We start from the raw sequence: 26,842 nt of genomic DNA on the forward strand, positions 1-26,842 counted from the left end.
AAATGGTAATGCCTGCTTCACAAGTGTAAGGACCCCTGTACCACCACCACCCCCCACAGAAAAAGGACAACAAAAAGCAGGGTCCTGGGACCTCTTGGTTTTTATGTACACCCACTGAACTTGCTCCTTACTTATTATGTTTTGCAATAAAGTATTAGAAAACCTGAGCTTGAGACTTCTCTTTAGAACACAAAAATTCCTTAAAGCAGTCTTTTGTAATTGTGAGACTTGAAAAATTATTATGATCATTGTTGGAGCTTTACCTTAAGCGTCTGTAGTTCTCCATAAACATTCACAGTTCTTTACCAGAGAGATTTTTGGATCCAAGCAGAGAGATTTTCAGACTCACTTATCAGATGATGTTTATTATGCACCAAGTATGATCAGTTTTTCAAGTATGCAATAATTGGCATTGCATTAACAGACTGAACAGTTAAAGCTATCTAACCTAATCTGTATTCACTTATCCTTGAAACATTCTTGTCATGCTCCTCCCTGAAAAGCAGAACTTAATGACATGATCCTTGTACGGATCAGCATAGTCACTAGGAATTTGTGGTTTATTTTCTAGTATTTTACTTTCATACATGAATTCTTCATATTTTTCTTGCCTGTGTTTTGTTACATCACTTTTTCTCGACACAATTGTGGAGCAAAGTCATTATTTTACATGTGTTACTTTCTTCTTTTGGGCTGCATGTGGCAAGTCTCTTCTGAGGGCAGTGTTCCTTCTTCCAGCAACACAAACGTTCCTGGGCCCTGAGAACCAGAGGAGGTTATAGGTGGGCTTGAATTCAGAACAGAATCTCCCTGTCTTAGAAGGGATGAACATGAGTTAGCAACAGAGGTTAAAAGCCAGGTGGGAGCATAGGAGGAGCTGCCCCCACAGTACACATCTGCCTCCTGGTGGACTTCTGGGCATTCAGTGTGGGTTTCTCTGTGAGGCAGAAACTGAACCTAAGTCGACTGACTGCAGTGGCTGAGCATGTGTGACTGTGAAGGCATTAAGGAGTAAAGAGGTGACCTTCCAGTGGGTTGCCCTAGGCCAGCAGCAAAAAATTCATCTTCACTGCAGCCAGGATTTATTTTTCCTCTCACTTGTGTAGCAATCCTGGTTTCCATTTTAATATTTAGAAGGTAAGTTCAGTTGATGGACACTTTGTGTAATAAAAAGCTCTTCTAAAGCACGTCCACAGGCACACACACAGGATAAAAAGTGGCACCACCAGTGCCCGTGGCTTTCATGGAGTACATTTGCAGAGCCCAAAGCTTAGTCCTGGATATGTTTATAGCACTTTAGCTCTGTTTGTGAGTTTGGAACCCTTCCAAAAAAAGAAGAGAAAGACATATATTATTGTTTATAATCTGCTTTATTCCGCCAAACCTTGACTGAACAGACTTGTGGATTGCTGTTTAAATCCCTCAGTGCCTTTAACTACTGATACAGAAAGTGGTTAATGCGCATTCTAAACGAAGCTTGGCATCCACTCCAGGAAATCACTCTAATTGAGAAGCATTAAATGTTAAAATGATTTAAAAAAAAAAAAAAGCCAGCACACATATTGAGTATAAAAGTCCTGGCTCTCCAGCGATATGGTTTCTTGGTTATCATATGCCTTCAACCTGGGTGAGTTTTAAGCCCTGCAGTTGACAGGTGTCGAAAATGAGACTTTAATTCCCTGGGTCTCTATCTGCCTATAGCCACCCATCAGCTGGCCAGTGAGCAGGCAACTTCAAGGACTCCACTTTAGAGGCAGGGAGGGAGCTGTCAAGTTTATGGATGTTTGTTTTTCTGCAGTAATAAACTAGTCCCAGGTGACTAAAATATGAGATTTAACCCCAAAGTCCTTGCCTGGGCTTTCTACTGTTGTGCAGGAGCCATCTGTTGAAACCTATTTACCATTTTAATGGCTTTTATAAAAAAAAAAAACCTCAACTTGTGTGCCAAGACCACTTTTTTTGGTCTATATTTTATCTTTCATAAAGTAGTTTCCGGTCTTTCCCAAATCAAGACCCTCCCAACCACAGGAAATACTGGTCCAGGGTTGGCAAGTGAGAGACGGGTATATCTTTGTGTGTGGGTGTGTTTATACCTCTAGAGATAACTCAGCCTTGAAAGTGCTGGCCAGTCCAGTGGACCTGTGAGCAGCCAGAGTGTCATGTGGAAGCTTGTTCTTGACCATATCATCGTTTTGAGAAGGGAGAATGTGCGTCCTATTAAATATAGTCTGACTTGTTCCACTTAACTACAGAATACCAGTTTGTGTATATCTAAATTCAATTTTATGTTTGGGGGGATGACCAAAGAAAAAAATTGCCAAAAGGAAAGGGTACTAAAGGAAAATTCTGAAAAATCCTAGAAAGCCACATTGGCAAAAATAAGAGAAGAAAGTGAATGAAAAGGTCATAGACAAATGTTCCATGCAAAAGCCCACCTGCTTTCTCTGAAAGGTTAGGACAGAGGCTCATCATTTCAAAGACCTTTATTTAATAGTTGAAATGGTTTCATTTTTAACTCCTTTTAGAAGAATGATTAAAATTTCCCTCTTCCTAACAATTTGGCCCATTTTATAAACATTGTGTTCCCCTTTCCTAATTCATAGTACTTTTCCAAGAGTAGTAACTGAACACTATTTACCTCCCTTCAGCAGCCATGATCTAAATAATTATCCAGGCTGAGCTTGATCACTGCTCACTGCACAGCCAGGCAGAGGGACTGTATGAAGAAAGGCACCAGGGACACCAAATGATAAAACTGAGGTAGTGTTTTTCTAAGGCAGTGTAGCAAAGAGAGCAAACAGTTTTCCTTTTGGACCATGAAAGATAATTTTTTTTTTTTTTGGAAGTACCAAAGCTTGATCTCAGGGACTCATGCTTGCTAGGCTTGCTAGGCAGACACTCTTATTGAGCCACTTCACCAGCCCTGTTTTATATTGGTTTTTTTGTTTTAGATAGACTCTCAAGAACTATTTGCTTAGGCTGGCTTCGAACTGTGATCCTCCTGATCTCTGCCTCCTGAATAGCTAGGATTACAGGAATGAACTGCTGGTGCCCAGCATGAAAAACAATTATTAAAACAGGTCTCAAGTTTCAGATGTAAGGAAATACATTCAGATATATCAAGGATCATCTCTCTCATGACTTACCAGCATTTGCCTTTGATTTCGTTTTATCCTTTTGTGATTTTAGCTGAGTAGAAAGTCAAGTCCAAGAAGAAAGAAGGGCAGATGTGATGTGGAAGCAATGGTTAAACTTCTCTTTGTTCCCTTGAGTGGGTGTTACTTAATGCTTTCTGGCCAGTGATTTCTTTCCTTTATTATTCTTTAAGCAGCTGTCCTAGAAAGCCACTGTCAGATACAAAACCAGACAACTCAGAAGCTGCTTTCCAGTGACCAAACCAAAAAAAAAAAAGACCAGATTCTCTCTCTTGTGTGAGCTGAGGACATACTCAGTAATTCCAAAAAGTTGCTAGATTAACATTGTGGTGGGAGCTATGTACACTACAGCATAGAGTGGAAATTGTCCCAATAATCATCAGTCTACTAGTCTTAAAACAATTGATATTTTGAAAGCAAAAAATACAGACAGACGGGTGATAAGGAGAACAGAACATGAACTAGTCTGCTTAGGACACCGTATTTGCTGTATACTCTGGCTAGAATTCTTAGCCCCATTACTAATGCCCAGGAATGCTCAGATGAGTATCCACGTAACCTTTCACGGTCACATTGTGACTAACAACCACCGAAGAGACTGGGCTAACAAAAAGAAATGGTTCTTAAGGCCAGCATCCCTTGTGCTCCCCTACAGGCTCGTACTTCCCCCAGTGCCCTAATATTATCCCCACTTCCTTTGCTACATAACCGAGTAAGACCTTTCACATTTTCAGGGGAGGGTAGTACTGGGATTTGAACTCAGCCTCATGCTTGCTAAGTAGGCACTCTACCACTTGAGCCATGACCCCAGCCCTTTTTGCTTTAGTTGTTTTTCTGATAGAGTTTTGCTTTTTTGTTGTTGTTTTTGGTTTTTTGCCCAGACTGGCCTGGAACTGTGATTTCCCCCAGTCTCCGCCTCCTGAGTAGCTGGGATTACAGGTATTACCCACTGCATCTGGCTGGTGTCTTGCCTTTCTAAGTCTAATACAGTGCTTACCACAGGCGATTAGTATGGTAAAAGATCATAAATCTTAATAGCATAGCAGACATTGGGGCCCAAAGTGTGTCTAGGACTTTGGTTAAGTCACAACAGCCCAGTGACAGCTTTAGACAGAGAACTCAGGCCCAGAGCCCAGTTCCTGCTTTGCACCTATGTGAGCCATTGTGTATAGTGCTTTTTCTTTTAAATTATGCTCAAGAAAGGGGGAGGAAGAAAGAGGGAATGCCACACATACAGTAAGATGGTAGAGGTGTTGGCACTGCCACTGTCTGAGGAGTCTTAGAATGCGTCATCTACTCCAGGATAACTAGTAGCTAAACATGATAAATGAGTACCCCATCCCATTTTCCTTAGCCCAACTATTAGCACTGTCCAATAGAATGTTCTTCAGTGATAGAAATGTTTTATATCTGTATTGTCCAAATAGAGTAACCAATGATCACAGTAGATACTGAGCACTTCAAATGGGGCTAACATGAGGAACTACGCCTTTAGTTTTATTTAATATTAATCTAATATAAATAGCCATGTATGCATCATAGCTAATATGTTAGTACAGCTCTGGTCAGATTTTCTCTTCAGTCAAACCAATCCCTTAGTGGAAAATGCATGCTTTAGTTTTTCTAAGATGAAATCCAAGCTCTAACGAAATACTATGGCTTTACTTTTGTTTTTGTCTTTGTTTTTAATTTAGTGAAAAAGTCTGTTGGTTGCTCTCTCCATTCCAGTTAAACTTGAGGACCTTTACAGTGATACAACTCCTGACAGGAAATTGTCTAGCTGGAAATTTTCCTAGAATACAAAAGTAGCCCTGATGATTCTGATGGGCTACTTCTGTCTTCCTGCCCCCCTTCCCCAAATATAGACATTTGCAGATATTTTAGGGAGAAAGTTGTGTGTGAAAGATTTTTAAAATGTAACAGGACAAACACTAAGAATTATGTGCTCAGCCAGTGTGGTGGCACACACTGTGATCTCAGCATTCAGGAGGCTGAGGCAAGGGGATCACACATTCAAAGTCACCTTTGACCCTGTCTCAAAAAAAGAAATTATGTTGTCAGCTGGTTTTTCCTTTTGTTTTTTTTCCACGCATTCCCTAAGTCTAATGGCAGAGGATAATATCCCGGAAGTAGCTGTTAGAAAAGTCAGACAACCTCCTCCACTCAATCCTTCATGCTGGTACTGCATTTTTGGTTTTCTTATGATGAAAGGCTCTCATGTCAGCTCAGCTTTTTATTCTATTTATGTCAAGAGAGAAAACTTCGAGTATCAAATGAAGAGCAAGACACATCAGCTTCTAAAGAATTTCCATATTTATTTTACACAGTTTACCATACACATCTCATATCAACACACAAGAGGCATATACAAACCAACGCACCAGCTCTGCTCTCCAAAGTCACATGGCAATAAATAAAGAGGGGTGGGTCCTTTGTTGTTGTTGTTGGCTTTTTTTTTTCTTTTTCTTTTTTTTTTCCAGGAAACAAGACTTCATTTCTTTTTAACTATACAAAATTTACACTGTGAAGGATGAGGACAACAATGCAGAGCTCCAAGGTCTGAATGTGAGCTCAGAGCAGCTTCTGGGGTCCTGCAGCCCTCAACGTTCCTATTAGGCCAAACACAGTCCTCAAGTGGGAAAGTCCAGTGTGGTCCTTGCCTCTAGGTGGGCAACAGGTTGAGAGTAAGGGGTCCTTGCTCTGGCCACCTGTGTTCTGCTTCCCTTAGCAAAGGAATGCTTGGCACACTCCCAAACCTGCAACTGTCTCCTCACCAGAGCTAGCAGCATGAAACTGTGCTTTTAGTGTGGTCCTACCAAGCAGAGTGTGGATGGGATGGCTTTGCTGAGCTCTCTCTCTTTGGCTCCAGTCACTGTGTTGGAGCAGTTGGAGCAACTACTGCAAAAAGGGCCAATTGACCAATCCAAGAAAGAGAGAGCCAGTGATGTGCTTTTATTTAGCTTTCAGCATGCCCAGAGCCCTTCAGCAGCAGGCAATAAAACAAAACTCATTTCCGCTTAATTGAATTTTTCTTCATCTCATGGTTTCCAATTTTTAAAGTGCAATGTTTAAAAATGAGCCTCCTCAGGCTTCCAGACCCTGCTGGCTGAGGAGGTGTTGGTGGTCGTTATTTCCATGGTCAGAACCAAAGTTTGAAGGATAACATGTGGGAAGGGCTGTATGGGGGTGGAGGTGTGGGGTGGTGGACTGTTGTACAGCACAAGGTTCAGAAGCCTTGAATCTCCTTCTGCAGGAAGCAGTCCAAAATCACCAGCTTGGAGGTTTAGAGATGGGAATGCCTTTTGTCCTACTGATTTCTTACACCTCCTCACAAAGTGAGCTTAAAGATGAAGGTCTGACAGTCCCTAATTATCTTACTACACTTACATTTTACAATGGCATAAGAAACTTTTCAGGACCCTGCCATATGCTTTTCTTAATTTTGTTCTCTTTCCCTGTGGTTTCATTTGCAGGCTTAATTTGCAGGAACAATGATAGTTAATGTTATCTTATATTCCTAACTATCAGATGAAGCAAGAAAAACACAAAAACCAAAAAGAATGAGTCTGAGGTTGCACAGCAAGTTCTTGAAGGGCCAAGAAACACATTTCCCAATAATGGGATTTGCCTAGCCAGTCAGCCCATAGATTTGGTATTTCCTCTGTGATTTTTATCATTTTTCAGCAAATACCGATTTCTCCACAGCCACCCAGCTCCCATTTTTGCTTATGCCTGTTCCCACTGGAAAGTTGGCGGGGGGGCTGTTCTTATTAATTTGCTCCAGAATTCAGAAGACTGCTGTGCAGACAATAAAGTGGTTGTTAGTTAACTGCTGTCTTAGAGCCAGACAGGCCCAAATATTATAGATGCTTCTAGAAGGTCTTGTTTCATTTTTTTTTAAATCACCCTTGTCATCAGGCAAGGGAGAAAGCAGTTACCAGGCAGCACTTGGTACCCTAGTAATAGACAGCTGAGCAGCAGAAGATTGCCTCTAAGAGTCTAAAAGAAATGTCCTGTTCTCCATCTTGAACAACACACTAGCCAAGAACAGACTTGGCAGTACTGCTCATCAGTGGTACCAGCCCATCCATAACGCAAACACAACTTGGAGACAGATCCACTAACAATCTGAGGCCTGTCGTGGCTGTGCTTCTAAATGGGCCCCAGAGTTTGTGAGGATGATGGCGCTGGAGATAGAACATAAATAAAACTCTCATAGCTTTCTGGTCAGTGCTCTCTCAAGAGCTTTTCTAGTCGCCAGCCCAAGTGAAACCAAAGAAGCTGCTATCAGAATCACTGCACTACCCACCAAGTTCCTCCAGAAACTCATTTTATTAGTATGAGTGAGGAAAGCCTCCCATTCTTCTACCACTGAATTGGGAGTATGAGTAGCTCATTTACAAAAACAAAAACTGGTCAAATGAAATTGATCACCATCCATGCTACAGAGTAGGGATACCCCCTTTAAGAACCTGCTGCCCCATACTGTGCTCAAAAATATGAAGTGCCTCTGAACCCAGGAAATGAGAAAGCAAGTGATAAAGCTGAATCAGCAGCCTGGCTGGGACAGGTTTTCAACTGGATTGCCCAGCACCACCTTTCTCCTGTGTATTGTGAGCAGCCTGCTGAAAATGGTTATTTAAGAAGGTGGCAATTTCCTTTCCTTAACATGACTTGTTGCATTCGTGTCTCCATCCCCAGCCCATTGATATCGGGGAATTCCAGTAGGACAGACTGGATGGGCTTAGCACATCACCATCTGTAAACATGGACCCTCAAGAAAAGGGCCTATGTTTGCAAACTCCCCATGCAAAAAGCAGGCAAATTGCAGCCCACCAAAAATCCCAAATTGATCAGTGAAGAGGCGACCTGAAGGTTGATCTGGAAATTTTACTGACTCTATCTTTTAAAGAGTTTAATTGAACAGCAGCCAGAGAGAAACTGTATAGTTCTTCCTTTCATCTTCCCACTGTGTCACTAAATCTTTGCACTCCTCAAAAGATGACCAGCCACTCACAGAGGGAAGGGTCCTTGGGCCTTTGGCCCCATCATTTCGTGGGAAAGAAAACCAGTGCCTTCTTGCCCTTTGCATACCCTGCTGATCTCGTTTCAGAGAATGGGAGGCCTATTTAAGAGAATGGGAGGCTAGAAGAAGCAAACCACCATATCCCAAGGGGGTGAGAATAAATTCCAGCTGGCTAAATTCCCAGTTGGTACAAGGAGAACTTCCTGATGGCCAGAAGTGGGGAATGGGGGTGGCAAGTTGCCTCACCACTCACAGGCGTATTTCCCACAGAAGTGCAGCCTGTTGCAGGGGGTGGCAGGTAAAAAGCAGGGCTGGCTTTGCCCTTGCTGCAGGCCTAGGAAAGTGCTATTACAAACCTGCAGGCAGGATGTCCCTGCCCTGCCACTGGCCCAAGAGCTCTGGCTTCCTGAGCACAGGATTGGAGCCCGGGGTGTGGCACAAGTCTAGCCAGCAATCCAGAGAGACGCAGCCCAAGCACCACTTAGAACCTCTTGGACAATTTAAATTATTCCTCCCAACCAAGGTAGGCCAAAAAAGAATTGCTGGTTCTTGGAAGCAACCAAGACTGTCCTCCAACTGAGTCAGCAGAGAAGGCTTTCATTTTTAGGGGGGCAGGGATGTGGAGGGAAACCTTGCAAGCTCATCTAAACCAACTCCCCCAAATATCAAATATCATTTCACCCCACAAAGACAGGAACTGGGGGGACTGGCATCTGCCCATGCGGCTGAGCAGACTGCATGTTTGGAATCCAAATGTGTCTACAAATGTTTTCACTGATTGTCATCCTGGTGCTCCATGGTTTAGCTTTGATCATTTTCTAGCCCACAGCCTGTTTGGGGAGTAAATGATAGGAGCAAATTAAAAAGGCTCACTGTGCACCAAGGGGACTCGTCAGGCAGTCTGTGAAGATGCAGAGCCATTCAGCTCCAGCCTCAAAGTCACCTGCAATGAAAACCACTTCTTGCTATCAGGGATTCAGTGTTATAGATGGGGTTTCTTAAAAGCCAACAGTGATCAGTATTGTCTGGTTTTTACTTCCAGGCAGGAAAGAGACTTCTTTCACAGCAGCAAACAAAGGCTGGGAAGGGGGAGGAGGGGCAATGCCTTTAACATGGAACTATGGCCATCATTGTTTTCACTGACCTATTTCAGAATAACTTTATTCTGAAAATTAGGGTGCAATCAAAGTGGACGAGAAATCATTTTATTATACTCAAGGGCCATGATGCTGCTAACTTAGGAATCTCGGTTCTGGTGGAAGCAGTGGTTTGGGAGACATGGTGTGAAATGCACCAGTTGGAGCAGAGTTCCCAAAGGCCAAGGTGCCCTGTCACAGTCATCTTGTGCTGTCAAAGCACTGAGCAGCCAAAGCCTATAAGCAAGGTGGGAAGGGAGGAAGCCAACAAGCCAGCATCTCTAGAGATCTAGACTGTCCACCCCTGTGCTGTGGCCGAGATGAGGCTGCTCTTCCTCCACCTCCCAAGAAAACAATGCCCTAGTGTGGTCTCTCAGCCTTCTAGGAGTCAGCGGAGGACTTCCATTGAAAATAATGGAAATTCACCTTGGTGCACTTTTGATCCTTAAGAGGCAAGTCTCTTTTGATCCTTGAAGATATTCTGTCAAGCCAGGAAGACAGGTAAGGTGGGGAGGAGAGAAGTTTAAAAAGGAGGATGATCCATTTCATCGAGCCAAGAGGCTGGGCTAGTTGGAAAGTCAGGATAGCCTACACTGCTTCCTGTGGAGATGTCAGAGGTGGGTCCCCCAGCCATGGTTCTCAGCGTCTGGCTTACTCCCTGCCCTGCATGTGCAATGATGCCCAGGTTAGTGTCCACTGTGTAATCCAGCCCATTGAGCAAAGGAGCGTGGGATGGCAGGGACGATATGGAGGATGGAGACTGGGGGATTCCATAGGGGCTCCCATCCCTTAAGTCCTGATAGGATTGTCCTGTCCCATCCATGGAGAAGCTCCCATTCATTAACTGTCCGCCTGTAACGTCCCCCACGTTGCCATAAATCCTATTGGTGTGGCCAAGTTCTGAGAGAATTTGATCCTCTGTGGACAAAAGAACGGAGATTTATCGTCAGCTGCCAGGATTCTGGTGGTCCCTGCTCTTCACCACCAACAACACACACGAGCAGGAAAGATGCCCAAGGGTAGCAGCTGCCTTGCTGCCAGCACACCTGCCAGACACTAGCATGTCAGTCTGACATCCAAAGACCAACCCAGGTCAGGTCAAGGGGACAAAAACTGAAAAAATACCTACAGAGACTGAATTCCCAAGCCCCAGAGGTTGGACAAGCGTCTTGAGAGTTTCTTGGTCCTGTGTGGTTCGTGTCCCAAGACAGTCTGGCTACACTGAGGAGTGTGAAGGCCCCAGGCTTGGAGGGCCATGTCATCTATGTCACAAATGGGAACTATGTGCTGACAGAATATACTCTGAAAGCTCTCAGGCTGAGAAAAGAGCTTGGTTTGGCTGGTTGGGAAATAAGCAGGCCCATATACTCAGGGCCACTGAGGACCACTCTCAGACCAAAATCCTGGTCTACTTGGAAATGAGCTTCAATATGAAACGACTTGGTTTCTCTCTATATCCCAGTATGCTCTTTGCTGGGGACAAAGATTGACTTGATTAAGGCAAAAGGAACTTCTTGTTTCTTGAAATCTTTCACTAAGGGGATCTAATGGAATCTCTGTCAAGTGAAAGAATGCATGTCTCCAGGTAAGCAGGTTTAGTCTTAAGAAATAAAAGATTGTATACTACCCAGGACACACCTGCACCCAACAGAAATGAGCTACGAAACTACAAAACAAGATTTAATCTTGTGTGTTCCAGTATTGCAGCAGCTCAAATGAGATTAGTGGCTTTCTCAATCCTGCCAAGAGGCCCAGAAAGTAAGCACGAGGCTCCTGGCTTCCTCTGAGGAGGCTGACCTTTGGGCTCAGCAGAGCTCTGGGCTGAGCTCAGTCCTCTTGATGCACTGCACTCCTGGCAGGCAACTTTTTCTAGCATTTTCTTTTCCTATTTCTGCCTGGACCAGCACATCAATTCCTATGGAAGGCCTTCCTATGCTAGACTTCAACACCCTGTCCCTCTGAGCAGGTGAGCTTATACCCTTCAAGGAAGCTGGAAGATGAAGGCTGAGCTCCACTGTAAAATAGCTATGACTTGGCCTTTGCCTGTACCTGCCATCATCGCCTGTGAATAGGGCCCTCTGTGGGAGCCACAAGTTCCTGTGATACAATCATGCATGTGTGCAAATGTGCTCAGCTTTCTCCAGGCACCTCCACAGCTGGTCGTGTTCACTGATCCCCATGACAGCTCTGTGAGATGGGCAAAGAAACGGTACTCTCCATTGATAGATGGGGAGACTGAGGCTCATGAGTCAGAGCCACCCTAGAAACCAGGCTTCTGATCCCCGGTTCAGTACCCTTGCCTTCCTGCCACAGAACACCTTCCGCATTTGAGGACTCGGTGACTGAGAACAGTTACGGTTATTTGCAAACAACCTGAGGACCCACGTCATGCGGTAATTTGCGATTTTGCTGATGCACAAATTTGAATGTAGCGCATGCGCCAAAGCTTGTGCAGGGGACAGGATGGAGTGAGTAGTGGGGGAAGGGATTGCAGAAAGGCAGCCAGGTCCCCATCTCGCCTGCACTCACAGTATTGATTTCCCAGGAAAGGGCCTGTTGAATGTGTCCTCCCGCCACCAGAATAGGAGGGACAGGTTACTCTAGGGGATCATGGGAGGAGGCCAGTATCCCTGCAAAGGGGAGAGGTGCAGGAGCGGGGCTGGGGGCAAAGGCTGAGACACAGTAGTCTGTTCACAGGTATGTGAGCTGCTAAAGGCTCCTCCATCAGGAGGGGAGGCCTTGGGGTCATGAGGCAGGGACAGGGACAGGTTGGGCCCCAGGAAACCCAGTCTCCGTATCTCAGCAGCAGTGTCCTCTTGTCTTCTACTCTTCATCCCTTCCAAAAGGGCCCCTCACCCCTTCCCCACTCTTTCCTGCAAGTCCTGGGGAAAAGCCTGTGCTCAGAGGAAGTCATCAAGGCCTCACAAAGGTCCCTCGTGTGTGTCAGGCGTTACTGTTCCCCAGGGGTCTTTCCTAGGGCCTCGGCCTCACCCTTCCAGCCCTGCTCACCTCGGAAGCTCAGCTCACTGTCACTAACCCCACAGTCCTCTGCAGAGCTCTCCTTCTCCTGCTTGCTGCCTCCCCGGCTCCTCTTGACACTCTTATAGAGCTGCCCCCAACGGTGCCGCCCTGCGTCCTTCTTCAGGCGTTTCTCCTTGGCCCTTCTGTTCTGAAACCAAACCTGCCACAAAGCATAGGGACATACTCAGGGGGTGTTCACCACAAGTCCCAGAGGCCCAGGACCCCCAAGCCAGGTGGCAGGAAATGGTCTTGATAGAGTGCAGAGCCAAAGTGTAATGTGTCACTGCCCCTCGGCCTGGACTTCAGGACCCTGCCTCTAGCTCTGGCAAACATTCCATGGCCCTGAGCCCAGCTCCCCGTGAAGGATCAGTGCCACCACTCACCAGATGACATCATTCATGCTCCCAGGCCTCCTTCCGGTGGAGGGCATAGACACAGGGCCCAGCTTTTGCTCCATGTCCCTCCCTCCCCAGAGGACAAAGGAATGCTGGCATCTCACCTGTACGACCCGCATGTCCAAGCCTGTCTCAGAGGACAGCTGCTCCCGCACATGCCGGGCGGGCTTGGGGGAGTTCTTGTAGGCGTTCTTTAACGTCTCCAGCTGCTTCGCTGTGATGGTGGTCCGCGGCCGCTTAGCTCCAGCCTCTGAGTCATCTGCAAAGAAAACCTCCTTACTGAAGTCAGCTGAGCTCAACCAGCTGGGCCTCCATTCCCTCCTTCCCCAGGCTCACCTGCTAGGCGCAGATGGTGAGGGGAAGCGGGGAGCATCACAATGGAGTGGTCCCCAACCCTGGGGAGCCCACTTCTGCACTGCAGCATCCCACGAACCAAAAATGAGGCCCACCGTCTTGTGCTTCTCCTCAGACCCTTCCATCCCTGCGCAGCCCTTCCAGCCTCACACTGAACATAGACAGTTCCACACATTTCCCTGTCATGGAATATGTTCTGCTCGAACGTTCTCAGGAGCCATTCCCAGAACTATGAGCTGCCCCAGGCACCCCTGTCCCCCTGCTGCCATCAGAAACCTCTTGTTCCCCTGATCCTGCCCCTAGCCAGCATGTTACTTCTGCCTTGGCCTCCCTGAGCTCACGAGTGAGGGAAGCCTGGACCTCATTAGCCATCTAAGCAGACTTTATAAACTATGGGTCAGAATCCACTGCTGGGTTGTAAAGTCAATTTAGTGGATCAAAAAGATGAATAAGATCGAGCAAGTATTGTTTCATGCATCTTGCTTCATTTTCACTGTATGGATGTGTGTACTGAGCTGAAATCCACAATGAGCTTCTTACTGTGGATCGTTCTCAAAAGTTTTGAAAAGCCATGGTCCGAGGAGGACTTAAGACAACATATGACAACACATGTCAGCACAGTCTTCAGTGGTTTTAAGAGGGCAGTCTCAAGTTCCTGCTAGTTGCAGCTGGTTTGTCCCACTCAGAATCAGGCACAGAAAGCTGCACCTGAGTATGTTCTGTCAGGCACAGTTGGGATAAACAGGTGCTTCCTCTCCCAGCCCTTAGACTCGCTGTCTGCTCTGCAGAGCACTCTTGACAGAAACCAAGAACGAACTGGGCCCTGGCTCTAGTGTTCTCTGGGCTCCCTCACATATGTGGCTTGTGTGTGACTCCTTCCCTGTTTTTCCTTCTTCCTTCCATGCAAGAAAACCGTCTGTTAGGAACAACAATAACCAGCATTTGTTAAGCACCTCCTGAGTGCCCAGGTTCACTATGAGCTGTCCTCACAATTCTGAAAGGTTCTCCTTGGACTCAGAAGACCTTAGTTCTGCCTCCCTGGAGTGGGTGACAGGTGAGCAACCTCAGCCCCTAAAGCTGGGGGCAACACTGCCTGCCCTGCATGGGGCACTATGTTTTAGGAATTAAGCCATTGTGCAGCTCGGCCCATGCTACACTCATGCACACAGTTGAGTGTGGAGGCCCCAGCATCCTGGCTTCTCCAATAAAGCCACCATCATCCCAGAACAGTTCCAACCCAATCCCTCCCTGCTGGAGTCCAGGACCCAGAGAGGTCCAAAGCAAGAAGCCTTAGCCAGACTACACTGCTAAGGAGGAAAATCTCCAAAGTACTTGAGAGGTGTCAGTCTTCAGCCCTTATTTATAGAGTTTACAGTATGTTTGATGCAAATTTGAATTATGCAAATATGAAATGGTGCACTCTGAAAATATCTATATAGTCTTCATGTATAAAATTTTAGATAATAAAACTACCCAAAAAAATGTGAGCCAGGCACAGTAGCACACAATATAGCTCTGGTTTCTCCGGAGGCTGAGGCAGGGAGGCAGCTGTCTTGAGTCCAGGAATTTGAGGCCAGCCTGGGCAACACGTCAAAAAGAAAAGAAAGTTTTAATTCATGGAGAATTATTTAATTTCAAAACAGGTTGGCCTAGTGTATTAGAAATTATTTTCTCCATAGCCTGGGGGTACCCCCGTCACCCTGATTGGTGGCCTATTGGTGCGGCACCACTGCTCATGTGACAGAACTTTCTTCATGTGATTATGGAGACTATTATGCTGTTATTTTAACATTCACTGTTATTATAATTTAAAATCTTTTTTATATCCTATAACAATGTCATCCAAGTATTCATTAAGTAGCAGTGGCAATGCTCGTGCTGAAAAATGTAGCTAAAAATCAATAACTTTGGTGCGGAAGTTGAATGTGATAAAACACTGTGAGGAAGGCCAAGCAAGACCATGATACCCAGGCTGTTAATTCAGGAGAGAGCACTGGGCAAGGAATGGAGATAATGCTGAGAAAATAAAAAGTAGCATTAAGGTGAAACGCATACACTTCACCAGTTATGGATCTGTGTGCTTACAGAATAATCCTCTCCCTTCTTTTCACATTAATTCCTATGGAAAAATTAGTCTTAACACATGTTAGTTATTAATTATACGGGGTCTCCCAGAACTTGTCCCTAACACAAAATGCAGCCTCATTAGATTGAAAATGCAAATACCCAAGGAGATGAGATAAATGAATAAAATCACCCACACTAAGGAGCAAAGAGCTGATAGTAGATCCTTTGTTTAGCTCAAGGAAGGGAATTACGAGCCAGAAAGTTTAGAAAGCAAGGAGGAAGTGAAACAAATTAAGAGACTGTCAAACATCCTACAGCAGACAGACAAGAATTCCCTACTGCATCAAGGGTCACTGGGATTGCACAGGAGGGAGCCGCCCCTGCCTCAATGACAGCCAGAGGCAGGGGACATCTGGAGAACATGTGAGAAGTACCTTCTGCTGCTTTCAACCCTATAGCACCCTCACCTCCCTGTCTACATTTCTATTCCACCTGGGTCCCACCTGGTTTTTTTTTTTTTTTTCAGCAGTACTGGGGCTTAAATTTAGGGCCTCGTGCTTGCTAGACAGGTGCTCTACCACTTGAGCCCCTCTGTCAGCTCTACCACTTGAGCCACTCTGTCAGCTCCCCCACCTCTTGTTTTGCATCCCACTTCACAAGCTTCATCCTATGTACAACCTATGTATCCTGTGACACCCTAATGTGGCAGGTGCTATTGTCGCCCATAATTAGTTCAGAAGCTAAGACTCAGTCAATTACACAACCTGCTCCAAGAGGAGCTCCAAGTTCATGGGGGCAATCAACCAGCCTCTGACACCAAATTCAGTGTACAGGTTTACTACAGGGCAAATATTCTTTCATGAAATTATGAGCTCCATATCATTCTTGTCTCCCCAGTAAGATTATAACCAATCTACATTTTGTCTCCTTCTCAGGAACCATCCACAGGACTTGGAGATATGGGGCCAAAAGCATGCAGGGTCTACACGAGGAGGCCTCTAACAATAAGACCTAGTGCAGGTTCAGGGCAGACTGTGCCTTGGCACTCTCTGGTGAAGGGCATCAGAGTTCCAAAGGCATCTTGGCATCTCTGAGTCCACTGTATAGATGGCTTGTCCCTAACAAGCCACTCTACTCTTCTGGGACATCATAATGGACTCCAAAGCAACAGCATGGGGTTTTCAGGAACCAGAGTAGACAAGAACAACAAGGCAAAGAGCTTGGAAGGGGTCTGCAGAGGCCCCATGTCCCCAGAGGAAGAATACCAAAGTCTTCTCTTCTCACTGAGAAGGCCAGGGCTGTGGGGAGGGAGAGGGAGAGAAGTTTCCCAAAGAGAGAGGAAGCTCCTTTCCCTCTAGCCTCCCGCCAAAGCCAAGGTCAGTGGCTCAACAAAAGGACCCCTACAAATTGCTTCTGCCTGCACCCCACCATAAACCTCCTTATTTTATATTGCACTAAGAAAAGAACTAATTTCTCCATGTATTCATCAGATCCAAATAACATAGGTGTGTGATCCCAGGAAAGATCTGGAAGGAGATACATGAAACTTGTTGTTGCTTTATTTATTTATTTCCATCAAGCCTACACCTATCAACAAGGGCTGTTTTCCACAAAAGTACCCTGAGTTGATAAAAATGCTAGCCAAAGGCAAAGGACCTTGGTATTCTGTGAATTCGTGCATCTAAGATTCCTAGGTTGAATTTGGCCAAATTCTAAATTCAGATCCACAGCCTGACCCCCAACCCTGACGGCACAGCTGTGAGTGAGAAGCTGCGGGAGGAGGGAGGCAGACTTGGCCTTCCTGAGGGAATGCTTGGGTCTGGGCCCTGTCTGGGCACTGTAAAGCCTGTGGGTTGCCAGAGAATACAGCATGGAGGACAAGAACAGCTGCTGGCCAAGTGGCCTGCCTGAGGAATGATTCCCAGGTATGGCTTTGCAACACTGGAGCCAGACCTTGGCCTGCACACATGCCGGGAGCGCCCACTGCGGCATGGACATTGGCCCAAGGTGGGGTCTGGGGCAGTCAAATTGCTGTGACTCCCTGAATAAGGCCACCTGCTCCTCCTCTGCTCACTGCACACTCACTGGGCATTGCCCCAGCATGCAGGAATCAGTGTCCTCAGTTCCTGCCCTCAAGAAGCCCTCAGTGTAAGAGAAGAAAGGCAACAACTGGAACCAAGCTGCCCTCCAACAGCTGTGGCTCTTACTGACAAGGCCTTTGAGGAGCACTGTGTCGAGGTGAATTACAACCCACCATGCAGAACTTAGGTACAATCTAAATGCCCCTGTAGACCACGCTCCCAGCTGCCTCAGCTTCCCAGCCCCGCCCAGGCAAGGAAACCCCTGAGATGATACTAAGAAGGCCCTGGGCTGCTCAGAGCACACTGTTTAGTGTGGGAGACAGCACTCTGGGCCATCATGCTTGGTTACTGCTTTACCAAAGCCAGCAAGTGCTGACAGGTGGGGGTGTTCAGAGTTATCTCTCACTGGGGGGCCCAGGAGCACTTCTCAGAGGAGGCCAACTGTTGTGAGCAGCACCCACAGGCTGGGTAGATGCCACCCAGGGACAGGGGTACCTCAGGCCTGCAAAAGTCCTGGAGGGCCTGGGCAGGCCACACTGCTTACCATTCTGCTTGGCCGTCTCATAGTCTTCCTTGCACACCAGCCGCCCATCCTCCATGAGGTAGAACTCGTCTCCTGTGGCTAGCTGCCGGTTACAGATGATACAGGCAAAGCAGTGCAGGTGGTAGACGAAGTCCTGGGCCTTGCGGACCACCTGTGTCGGGGGGATGCCCTGCTGGCAGGCCGTGCATTTTGTGCCAAAGCGCCTGTCAGGACAGCATAAAGGATCAGAGGAATATTCTGGGGGAAGGGAGTGACATCTATCATCTCCCCTACGCCACCACTCCAGTGTCCACGAACATCAACCCCCCAGACACACAATCTTACCCTCTGGGCCTCCGACTAGCTTCTCTGCTTTGTGCTCAGGGCACAAACTGGGCTCTCCAGTGCCTTTCCCAAGGTTGACATCCAAGGGTGCACATTGCCTGACTGATATCCAGCAATGCTTGGGGGCAGTCAGAGGGGTTTCTGAGACCCCTCAGCAGAGGACTGTCACTCTCTCCCCCAGGAGCTGCCTGAAGAACCAATCTCACAGGGGACTGTGTGTGCCCTCAGGCAGCAGCCCACCTCTGCACGGCTCCCCTGGGAGGAGGCCCTGAGTGGCCCAGCGCCAGCGATGCCTGTGTCCACACTGGTGCTCTGCAGAAAACGCACTTCGTCAGAAGAGCTCGGCTCTCCAACAGCTTCTCTCTCTGTTCCTCCCCCGTTTCTCCTGCCCCTCCATTTGGCACACTGGAATGCCCTCCTCCCCATACACAGCTCTGGGATAGAATGATCCAAGACACCGTACTTTCAAGCCCCTGTGACATTTCCAAGGTGAGGAGTCTGCAGATCTCGGTTTGGAAAATGCTGCTTCAGTCCACTAGCTCCCTGCTCTATACCTTCCTGGACTGGCACCAAGGCAAGAGGAAACCAGCAGAGCCACCCTGTTCCCTGCAAGGCTGGCCAGGAAGGAGACATAGACACACTGATAGAAGCATCCAGCAAAGTCCTGGGAACCCCTTTCCCCATTCTGGCCACAGAGGTACATAGAGTCACACCCTTGGTCATAGAGACTGGAGAGAAATTGGGGGGTGGGCAGCACGGATGAGGACAGTAAAGGGGGTGCCTTGCTGCAGGTGAGCTTACCCCACTTTGGGAGGGAGGGAAGGAGACAGGAGGGGCCGGGGAAGCAGGGGCAGAGTTTAAAACAGCAATCAACCTAATTATTCATGACACTTCACACAGCAGAACTTTATCTTCTTCAGGATGAAAGACTTCGCCTAATGGATCTGGGGAAGGTTTGATTTTAATGGTCCTTTTAACTAATGCTTATAGGCAGCCTGATTTCCCCTGAAAGGACAGTACATATTTCATCCGCATTAATACCAAATAAATTAATTATGGTCATGACTGTCATGATGAATCCCAGATTAATGCAGAATGATGGGTCTCTTATGCAGTAATGATACCTTCGGAGGGGGCTGTAGCCCACATGGCCAGCTGTGGCTGCAGAAGCCCCCGGCCAGGGACATGGTGTCCTGGGGAGAAGTGGAGGATCTCCACATCTACACAAGCAGCCCCCAAAGAGCCAGAAGTGCAGTTGGGAACAGCTTTCCTGAGACCAGCACAAGAAGGGTGTTGGGAGGTAAGGGACTGAGATGTGGCTTGGAAGGGCTGCAGATTTTCAAAGAGATTCAGGTCTCAGAAAAGTAGAGTGAAGATTGGTTGAAAAACAAAATCAGTGAATGAAGAATCATGCTTTTCAAGAATGTGCGTGGAGATGGCTAGACCTAAGAATGGAGAACGAGGTGCCATCTCTGGACCATTCTGCACCTTCCACGTCTCCTGTATTTAAGGGGGAGGCAGGCAGGCACCCAGCTCCTTTCTGTGCATGCGTGTGTGTGGCACACATGACATGGATCTCTGTGTGTGTTCAGGGATCAGAGAGAAAAGAAGCCTGCAAACATGTCACTAAAGAGCGTTTTCAAGCTGGACGCTGGGGGCTCACATCTGTAATCCTAGCTAATTGGGAGGCTGAGATCTGGAGGATCAATGTTTGAGGCCTGTCCAGAGCAAAATGGACTCGAGCAGTGGAGTGCCTGCTTTGTGAGTGCAAAGCCCTGAATTCAAACCCCAGTCCCACGACCATCACCACCAACAAAAAAAATTGTTTTCAAAACCCCTGTGCTTTGCATATCTTGCCACTGCCAATCTACGAGGCAGGTGTTACAATAAATCATGCCTCCACCATACTCACTGCAAGCCCTCCCAAGAACCCCCCAATCCACAGAACGAATCCACATCTTTCAGTGAAGACGCTGAGCTAGGATCAGTTCCAGAGAAGATCCAGACTTTCCCAAAAGCAAGTCCTGCCTGGCAGCCCAGGCAGGGGGTGGGGGCAGAGACCCAAGGAGAGGAGGGCTGAGGGGAGACTCCAGAGCAGAGTGGAGACCTCCAACAGCCTCCACCTAAGAGGGCCACATCTCCTCACCTCTAAAAAGCAGATGTGACTTTCGGTAGCCACCAGCCTGGTTGACACCAGAGCACCAGAGACATGAAAGATAACGGGGTATAAATTTAATCTGCGTCCCGGCAGTGATTCATGCACAAGGGTGGCAAGTGCACAAGAAAAATGAAAAATAAATGGACTTTTTTACCAGCGTTTTCTAGCAATTGAAGCAATTTTCCTGATTGTGGGATTTATACCAAACGTAAGTGGAACTTGCTCCTCATTACCTTCTTCCCCTGGAGCACAGCCAATGGGACTCCCACTGAGGGGGCCTTGTGCAACCCTCTTAAACCTCAGAGTTTCCCTGGCCGGTCCTAGTCCCAAGGGCAACCCCACTAACTCTAGTCAGAGCCAGTGGACCCAGAATAAAGTGCCATCCTGTGGGGGGGGGGGGCACGGGGAGGGGTAATGTGGACATTGCTCCTGAATTTCCAATCTCAGACCAGCCAGAGTCACAGATGGGACAGGCCCAGGAGGCTACATGTCTGTCCTGTAACCAGCAATCATGAGACCCACAGCCATTGTTAAAATTCCTGGGCCCCAAACCAGGCAAAACTGTGAACTTGACTGCTACAGAGAACTCATAGTCTAACCACTGTGGCTAATTTTGAAGTATGCTGGGGTGGGAAAGGAGGCAGATGCCAGCCAGTGAAAATAGATTCTGAGGGGTTTTCCAGGCAGCACCCTCTCAGTGTCATCACCAAGCACCCGTTATGTGCAGGTCCTACCCAGTTGGGCACCCGTCTCACTCTCCAGAAAGATGCTCATTCCTGCTGGCCCTGCCTGGCCAGGCTGCAGGGGACAGCCAGTCTCCCAGGGAAAGCAGCTGGAGCTGGTCCAAAACGATCCCAAAAGATGCAAGGAAGGAAACTGGGGATGTTGCTCAGTGGTAGAGCATTTGCTTGCTGAGTGCACAAGGCCCTTGGTGGGGGGGTGCAGGAATCCAAGGAAGGACTTGCTGTAGTCCATAGTATGTTATTTTCCTCCTCTGACCCACACCACATGGAATTCTCTCTTATCTCTGCTCCGCACATAATAGGCAAGCAACAAAGACTCACCGGATGAATGAATAAAGGAACAAATGAATGAGTGATGAACTATTCCTTGAAACAGGAGTCAACTGGATGTAGTAGTATGTGTCATAGGGCATAGAAGCTTCTAGAACCAGGAGCACATAAATCCTACAGACATCTGACCCATTCCTGATCATGCTGTACCACGATCAGACCCAGATTACCACATTGTAGTCACAGAGATGCCACTAATAAATATTACTGAGCTTCTATTCACCAAGCACCTACTGGGTGCCCTGCCCTGTAAGCCCTGTGTGTACATGATCTGCTGCATCCTCTCCACCTGGCCCTCAGCCCAAGGGCTCTTCCCCTTCCTGTGGTAGCCACTGCCACACCAGTGTGATCCCACTCTGTCCTTGGTGACTTCAGTTCCTGGCTCAGTGTCACTTCTGCCATATCTCTGGGTGACTTCACTACCATATAAACCATCCTTCCTGCCCTACTCTCTCCTTTCTTTGGCCTCTTCTCCTGAAGGCCACAGCCTCCACTCTTCCTCAGCCAGTCCAGTGGTCTAACAAGATCTTGTCACCTGTTTGCCACACCTCTACAAGAACCAATAGCATAGCCTCTTCTTGTCTGCTCGGTGGACTCCAGAAAGTCCTCCAGCACCCTGACTCCAATGACTCAGGGATGACTCTTTCACTGTGCCTGTCATCATGGTGGTACTTGCTTCCTTCCTATCCAGCAAAGGCTCAATAAGCTATCTTACTCATCCTTCCTTGCATCCCCTTGACTCTCCTGCCCTATCTCCTAGTTTTCCATGCCAACACTGGCTGTCTGAGAAGAGCTGAGGAAAAACATACCACCTGGCTGACTGAACTCCCTTTAAATTGATGATATGTGGTAATGTGTGTCTATAATGCCAGCACTCAGAAGGCTGAGGCAGGAGGATCTCAAGTTCAAAGCCAGCCTGGGCTAGAAAGTGAAACTGCTTCAAAAAAACAAAAGAAGAATGTAAAAGGGAGTAGGGGAGATCAGCAGGAGGGGATCAAAGTACATACACACACATATATGTATATATACATACATACATGTATATATAAACACACACACACATATATGGAGGGGGTGAACTTGTTCAAAGCATACTGCATGCATCTCTGGAATTCTCACATTGAAACCCCCTTGTACCATCAATGTATGTTAATTAACAATAAAATTAAAATTAAAAAATACATGAATAAATTGATCCACACCTCAAGGGGTCCCCAGAAATCAGACCACACTTCCCTAGGCCATTCTTCTCCCCTCTCTCCAGCTCCCATCCTTGGTCTCAGCTATGGCCCAGTTTCCTGTTTCCCAGAGGAAAGGACAGCTCTAGGCAAAGACCTGCCTGCCATGGGCTCCCCTGTCCCACTTGCCTACTCACCATGGCAGGGCAGCTGGCTCATTCGCCCGACCCCACTCCTGTTCCTGGGCCACCCTCCACCTGGCCACAGGACACCTTCCTTCTGGCCGCTAAACTTCCTTCAGCAGTTGTCCCCTTTGCCATCCACGACATTCGTTTCCCTGTCTGCCAGATCCTTCCCGTCAGTGCACACATGTGCTATTATTTCTACCACTTGAAAACAACCCTCTCTCGATCCCAGGACCCCATCTCCATGCCTGTGCCCAGGCTTCTCTTGAATCCATCCAATCAGTGTGCTGCCTTGCCAGCCAACCAAGACTGTCCTAGGCAGGCCCCACATGGCCTGGCATCTGAAAGTCCAGCAGCCCCCAGCTTCCCTGACCTTAGCACTTGGGGTTCTTCTCCTTCCAAGAGCCCTGTGCTCACCTGGTCTCAAGTCCTGGCTGAGGCCCCTCACTCCCTAGGGCTCTCCTTCCACCTGCACTCCAGACCCTCAGCACCTTTCTTGGATGTCCAAACCTGAATCCACTCTTGCCCCAGAATCTGCCGAAGGCAGATCAATGAGATTTCTTTCTTCCAATTGCTCAGGCCAAAACCTTGGACTCTCCGTCAGATCCATTAACAAATCCTGTCGATTTGACCCAAAAGTGTGCTCTCCCTCCCCTACCCCTGTTCAGGTGGCCACTACCTGCCCCGCTACAGCTGCCCCTGCCTTGCCACTGTCTCAGGGGCCCGAAGTCACACCCTCTCCTCCTCTGCTCAAAACCTCCCAGTGACTCCCATCTCAGAGTCAAAACTAAAGTCCCTCTAATGGCTAAAAGGACCTGCCCTGTGGGGGCAGGGCCCTCACCTTTCTCACCTCACTCTCCCCCCTCCACCCACATAAGGCCTCCAGCAGCCTCGGCACCACTTGCTCTGCTGGGAACATCCTCTCCCCTACACCTGCATGGCTCATTCCTGCCGTAAATGTCACTTCCTCAGGAGGACCTTCCTTTCCCTCTCCAAAATTGCTGTACTGAGCATCAGTGTTTGTCACTGCTTTCTAGAAGGTGAGCTCTGTGACAGCAGTGTCTTCATCTGTTCTGCTCACTGCTGAGCCTACAGCCTTATGCAGTCTGCTCGAAGCCGTGTCTTCTTGTGGCCAACTCCTGGAGCAGAAGCCATACATGTCACAACGTACAGACGAGAAACAAGTTCAGAGAGGGTGGGGAATGTGCCCAGGCCTCTCAGCTGAGGACAGTGGAGCTGGGATTTGAATCCAGAGCTCTCTCTCAGGACACTTCTCTTACACTTGGCGAATGGAAGGCAGATGGTGGGGACCAGCCTAGGCCCCAAGCCAGCCTCCTGTCGGTGGGAGCTGCTATGGCACAGTGTGCCGTCCCAAGGAAACAAAATACTGCATACCTTGATTTTATGCTTTAATTGCAGAGTGGTGATTTACAGCAGGCTGTATATTTCCCCCCAGCTGACACTTCCCTACAAGTATTTCTTTTATCTATCACCACACTTGACAGGTAAGTTGCTGATATTTACTGTTACTGTATGTACCAATATTTCCAACATATATCACCGCCCACTCTAAGGCCACAGCCATGTCACCAGCACACAAAGCTGTGCCCAAACACAGTCAAGCCTGCTCCACACATAGGCTGGGGTCACATCTGAAAGAAGACTGACATCAGAGGATGTTAGATCCTGGGGAGAGGGGACACAGCCCCTCGCCACATGCACACAATCACATATATGTCCCCTGGTCCGCCAGCATTCCCTCCATGCCACCCCCAGTGATTAACTCTTTACTTGGATTTTTTTAATGCAATGTTTTTTTGTTTTTGTTGTTTTGCCAGGATGGGGTTTGAAACTCAGAGCCTTGTGCCTGCAAGATAGGTGCTCTACCCTCAGCCCTATTTCACTTTAGTTATTTTTCAAATAGGACCTTGCATTTTTGCTCTGGTCTGGTCTCAGACCTCAGTCCTCCTACCTATGCTTCCCACATGGCTGGAATCACAGGCACGCACCACCATGTGCAGCTCGTTGATTTGAGATGCGGTTTTGATAACTTTTTGCCCAGGTTGGCCTCAAATCTCAATCCTCCTGATCTCTGCATCCCAAGAAGCTTTTATTTTTCAGAGCATTCAATATTATTATTTTGAGATGAATGCTAGTGAAGAAGCCATAGAACTACTGACATGCTCCAATCCCCTTATTTAGCAGAGGCAGAAACGGGCCCAGAGAGAGGTAGTAACTTGCCCAAGATCACACAGCTCAGTTAGTGGGCGAGAGAGCTGAGAGCCCTCCTCTCCTTCCCTTTGGCCACACATCCTCTCCTTCCCTGCTGGGGAAAGATTTGCTTCCCAAGAGGCAGCGGGATCTATAACACCTGACACCTTCTATAAGAACTCAGCATTTTTGTAAATGTGCATTGAGCATGGAATATGCACCATGGGATTTCATGTGGTTTATCTCATTTAAACTGTACAGTAGCTCTCATAGGGAGGTACTGGTTCTTCCTTTTCACAGATGGTGACAGGCTTGGAGCTGTCAGCTGGGTGGCTTAAGCTCACTCTGCCCTTCCTACACTAATTCCCCCAGCACCTAGGGAGCCGTCCTCACTCCAGGTAAATCAGCTTCTGCTAGGTGTCAGAGTCAGGTCGGCTGTTACCAAGCCACCTGGGCAAAAGACTCAGCCAGGATGTTTGCTCTAAAGCAGAAAGGCCACCATGGGATCCTGAGTCAGGGTCCACAGTCCAAATATTGAACAAGTCCCATGGCTGGCCTGATGTGGCTTTGCATGGACCTCTTTGAGGGATCCTGAATGACTTTTGCTGTTAGCTCCTGGGGCAACTAACTATTGATTCTCTGAGTCTCAAACTCCTTTAAAATCTAGGGCCTCACTCTCTACAGTGGGGAAGACATTGGCAGGCAGAGGAAGGGCTACCCAGGGACAGAGGCTAATCTGCCAAGCTCAGCCACAACACCAGCTACAGAACCCAACCCTCATCTGTGGCGTTCCTCAAAGTGGGTTTCTGGAGTGCCCCAGAAAGGTTCATAGGCACTAGGGTAACAGACCAGACACTGGCTCTGACTGGCCTGGGTGTGACCTTAACTAGAAAATCTACAGGAGCTGAAGGTAAGCCAGAAGGTAGGACCTCAAATGCTGAGCTTGGAAGTCTCAGGGAGGCAACAGGAGCCATGTGACCAAAGGTGGGCCTGGAGGGAGGGAGGTGCAGATTGCAGAGGGGAAGGGGCAAGGACAGCAGTTAGGAAGTAGAAAGCCCTGGAGGTGCAGAGACGGGGGTGGGGGGGTGGGGGGGGACCAGGGCCCTGCAGGACAGTGGCAGCAGGAATGACAGCCCTTTGGGGGTGGATCCTCATGACTTGTCACCTGAATGGCCAAGGGTGGGGTGGAGAGACGATGGCTTGCCACTGGTGGCTTGGTTGAAGAGCACTACCTACACCTTCTACTCCCACCCGGATCCACTTTGCGAGGGAATCCTGTTTCCACAGCCCAGATGCCATCTCAGTCCCAAGCTGATTTGCAACTATTTAGTTCAAAACAGATTTCCCCATGGCAGTAGTGTCCCCCAAATGTAGTTTCCACAGATGTCAGGAGGCTATCACCCCAGACTGGGCTCCAGGAGGGTGGGTGCTGGGTGCAGCTGAACAGGATTGCTCAGGGCAGGCACTGATAATCATGGGCTCATCACTGCCTGATATGCAGTCGCTGGTCCCCAGGGGGATCTGCTGAGCTAAGTAATTGCTTCTGCCTTGATTACAGGCTGTCACAAATGACTGTGGCCTGGTCTACCGGTATGTTTGAAACTTACAAATGTCCACACATTCAGCCACTATCTGGACCCTATGATCGTTACCTTAAAAGGTTTAATTTGCTGCACGAGGGAATCAGACTGTAAAGTATTCAGAAATTATGGAAAGCCACACATCAAACAGACCCTCCCCCTGTGGGTTCCTCCCAGCACATTTTGCTAGAGCTGTGTGTGTGTGTGGTGTGTGTGGTGTGTGTGGCGTGTGTGGTGTGTGTGGCGTGTGGTGTGTGTGTGTGAGCACACACGGGCACATGGCCTGCTAGGTGTGTAGTTATTAGAAATAAAAAGTGACTGAGTGAAAAGTCTGGCCTCCGATTAGATCCATGG

At 47.8% G+C, this 26,842-nt stretch overlaps 1 protein-coding gene across 1 annotated transcript in view; it reads right to left on the reverse strand.

Annotated features, from left to right (window-relative positions):
• Positions 1-9,636: 9,636 nt before the first annotated feature.
• Positions 9,637-26,842, reverse strand: part of Lhx4 (LIM homeobox 4) — a 39,015-nt gene continuing 21,809 nt past the window's right edge. The window contains exons 3-6 of the mRNA XM_020162873.2: positions 17,780-17,982; positions 12,838-12,992; positions 12,327-12,498; positions 9,637-10,235 (exon numbers count right to left, since the gene is read on the reverse strand). Coding sequence (XP_020018462.1) covers positions 9,841-10,235; positions 12,327-12,498; positions 12,838-12,992; positions 17,780-17,982 — 925 coding nt within the window. The 3' untranslated portion in view covers positions 9,637-9,840. The remainder of the gene's footprint in view (positions 10,236-12,326; positions 12,499-12,837; positions 12,993-17,779; positions 17,983-26,842) is intronic.

The sequence above is a fragment of the Castor canadensis genome, chromosome 11, assembly GCF_047511655.1.
Source record: "Castor canadensis chromosome 11, mCasCan1.hap1v2, whole genome shotgun sequence".
In the NCBI taxonomy this organism is placed as follows: Eukaryota; Metazoa; Chordata; class Mammalia; order Rodentia; family Castoridae; genus Castor; species Castor canadensis.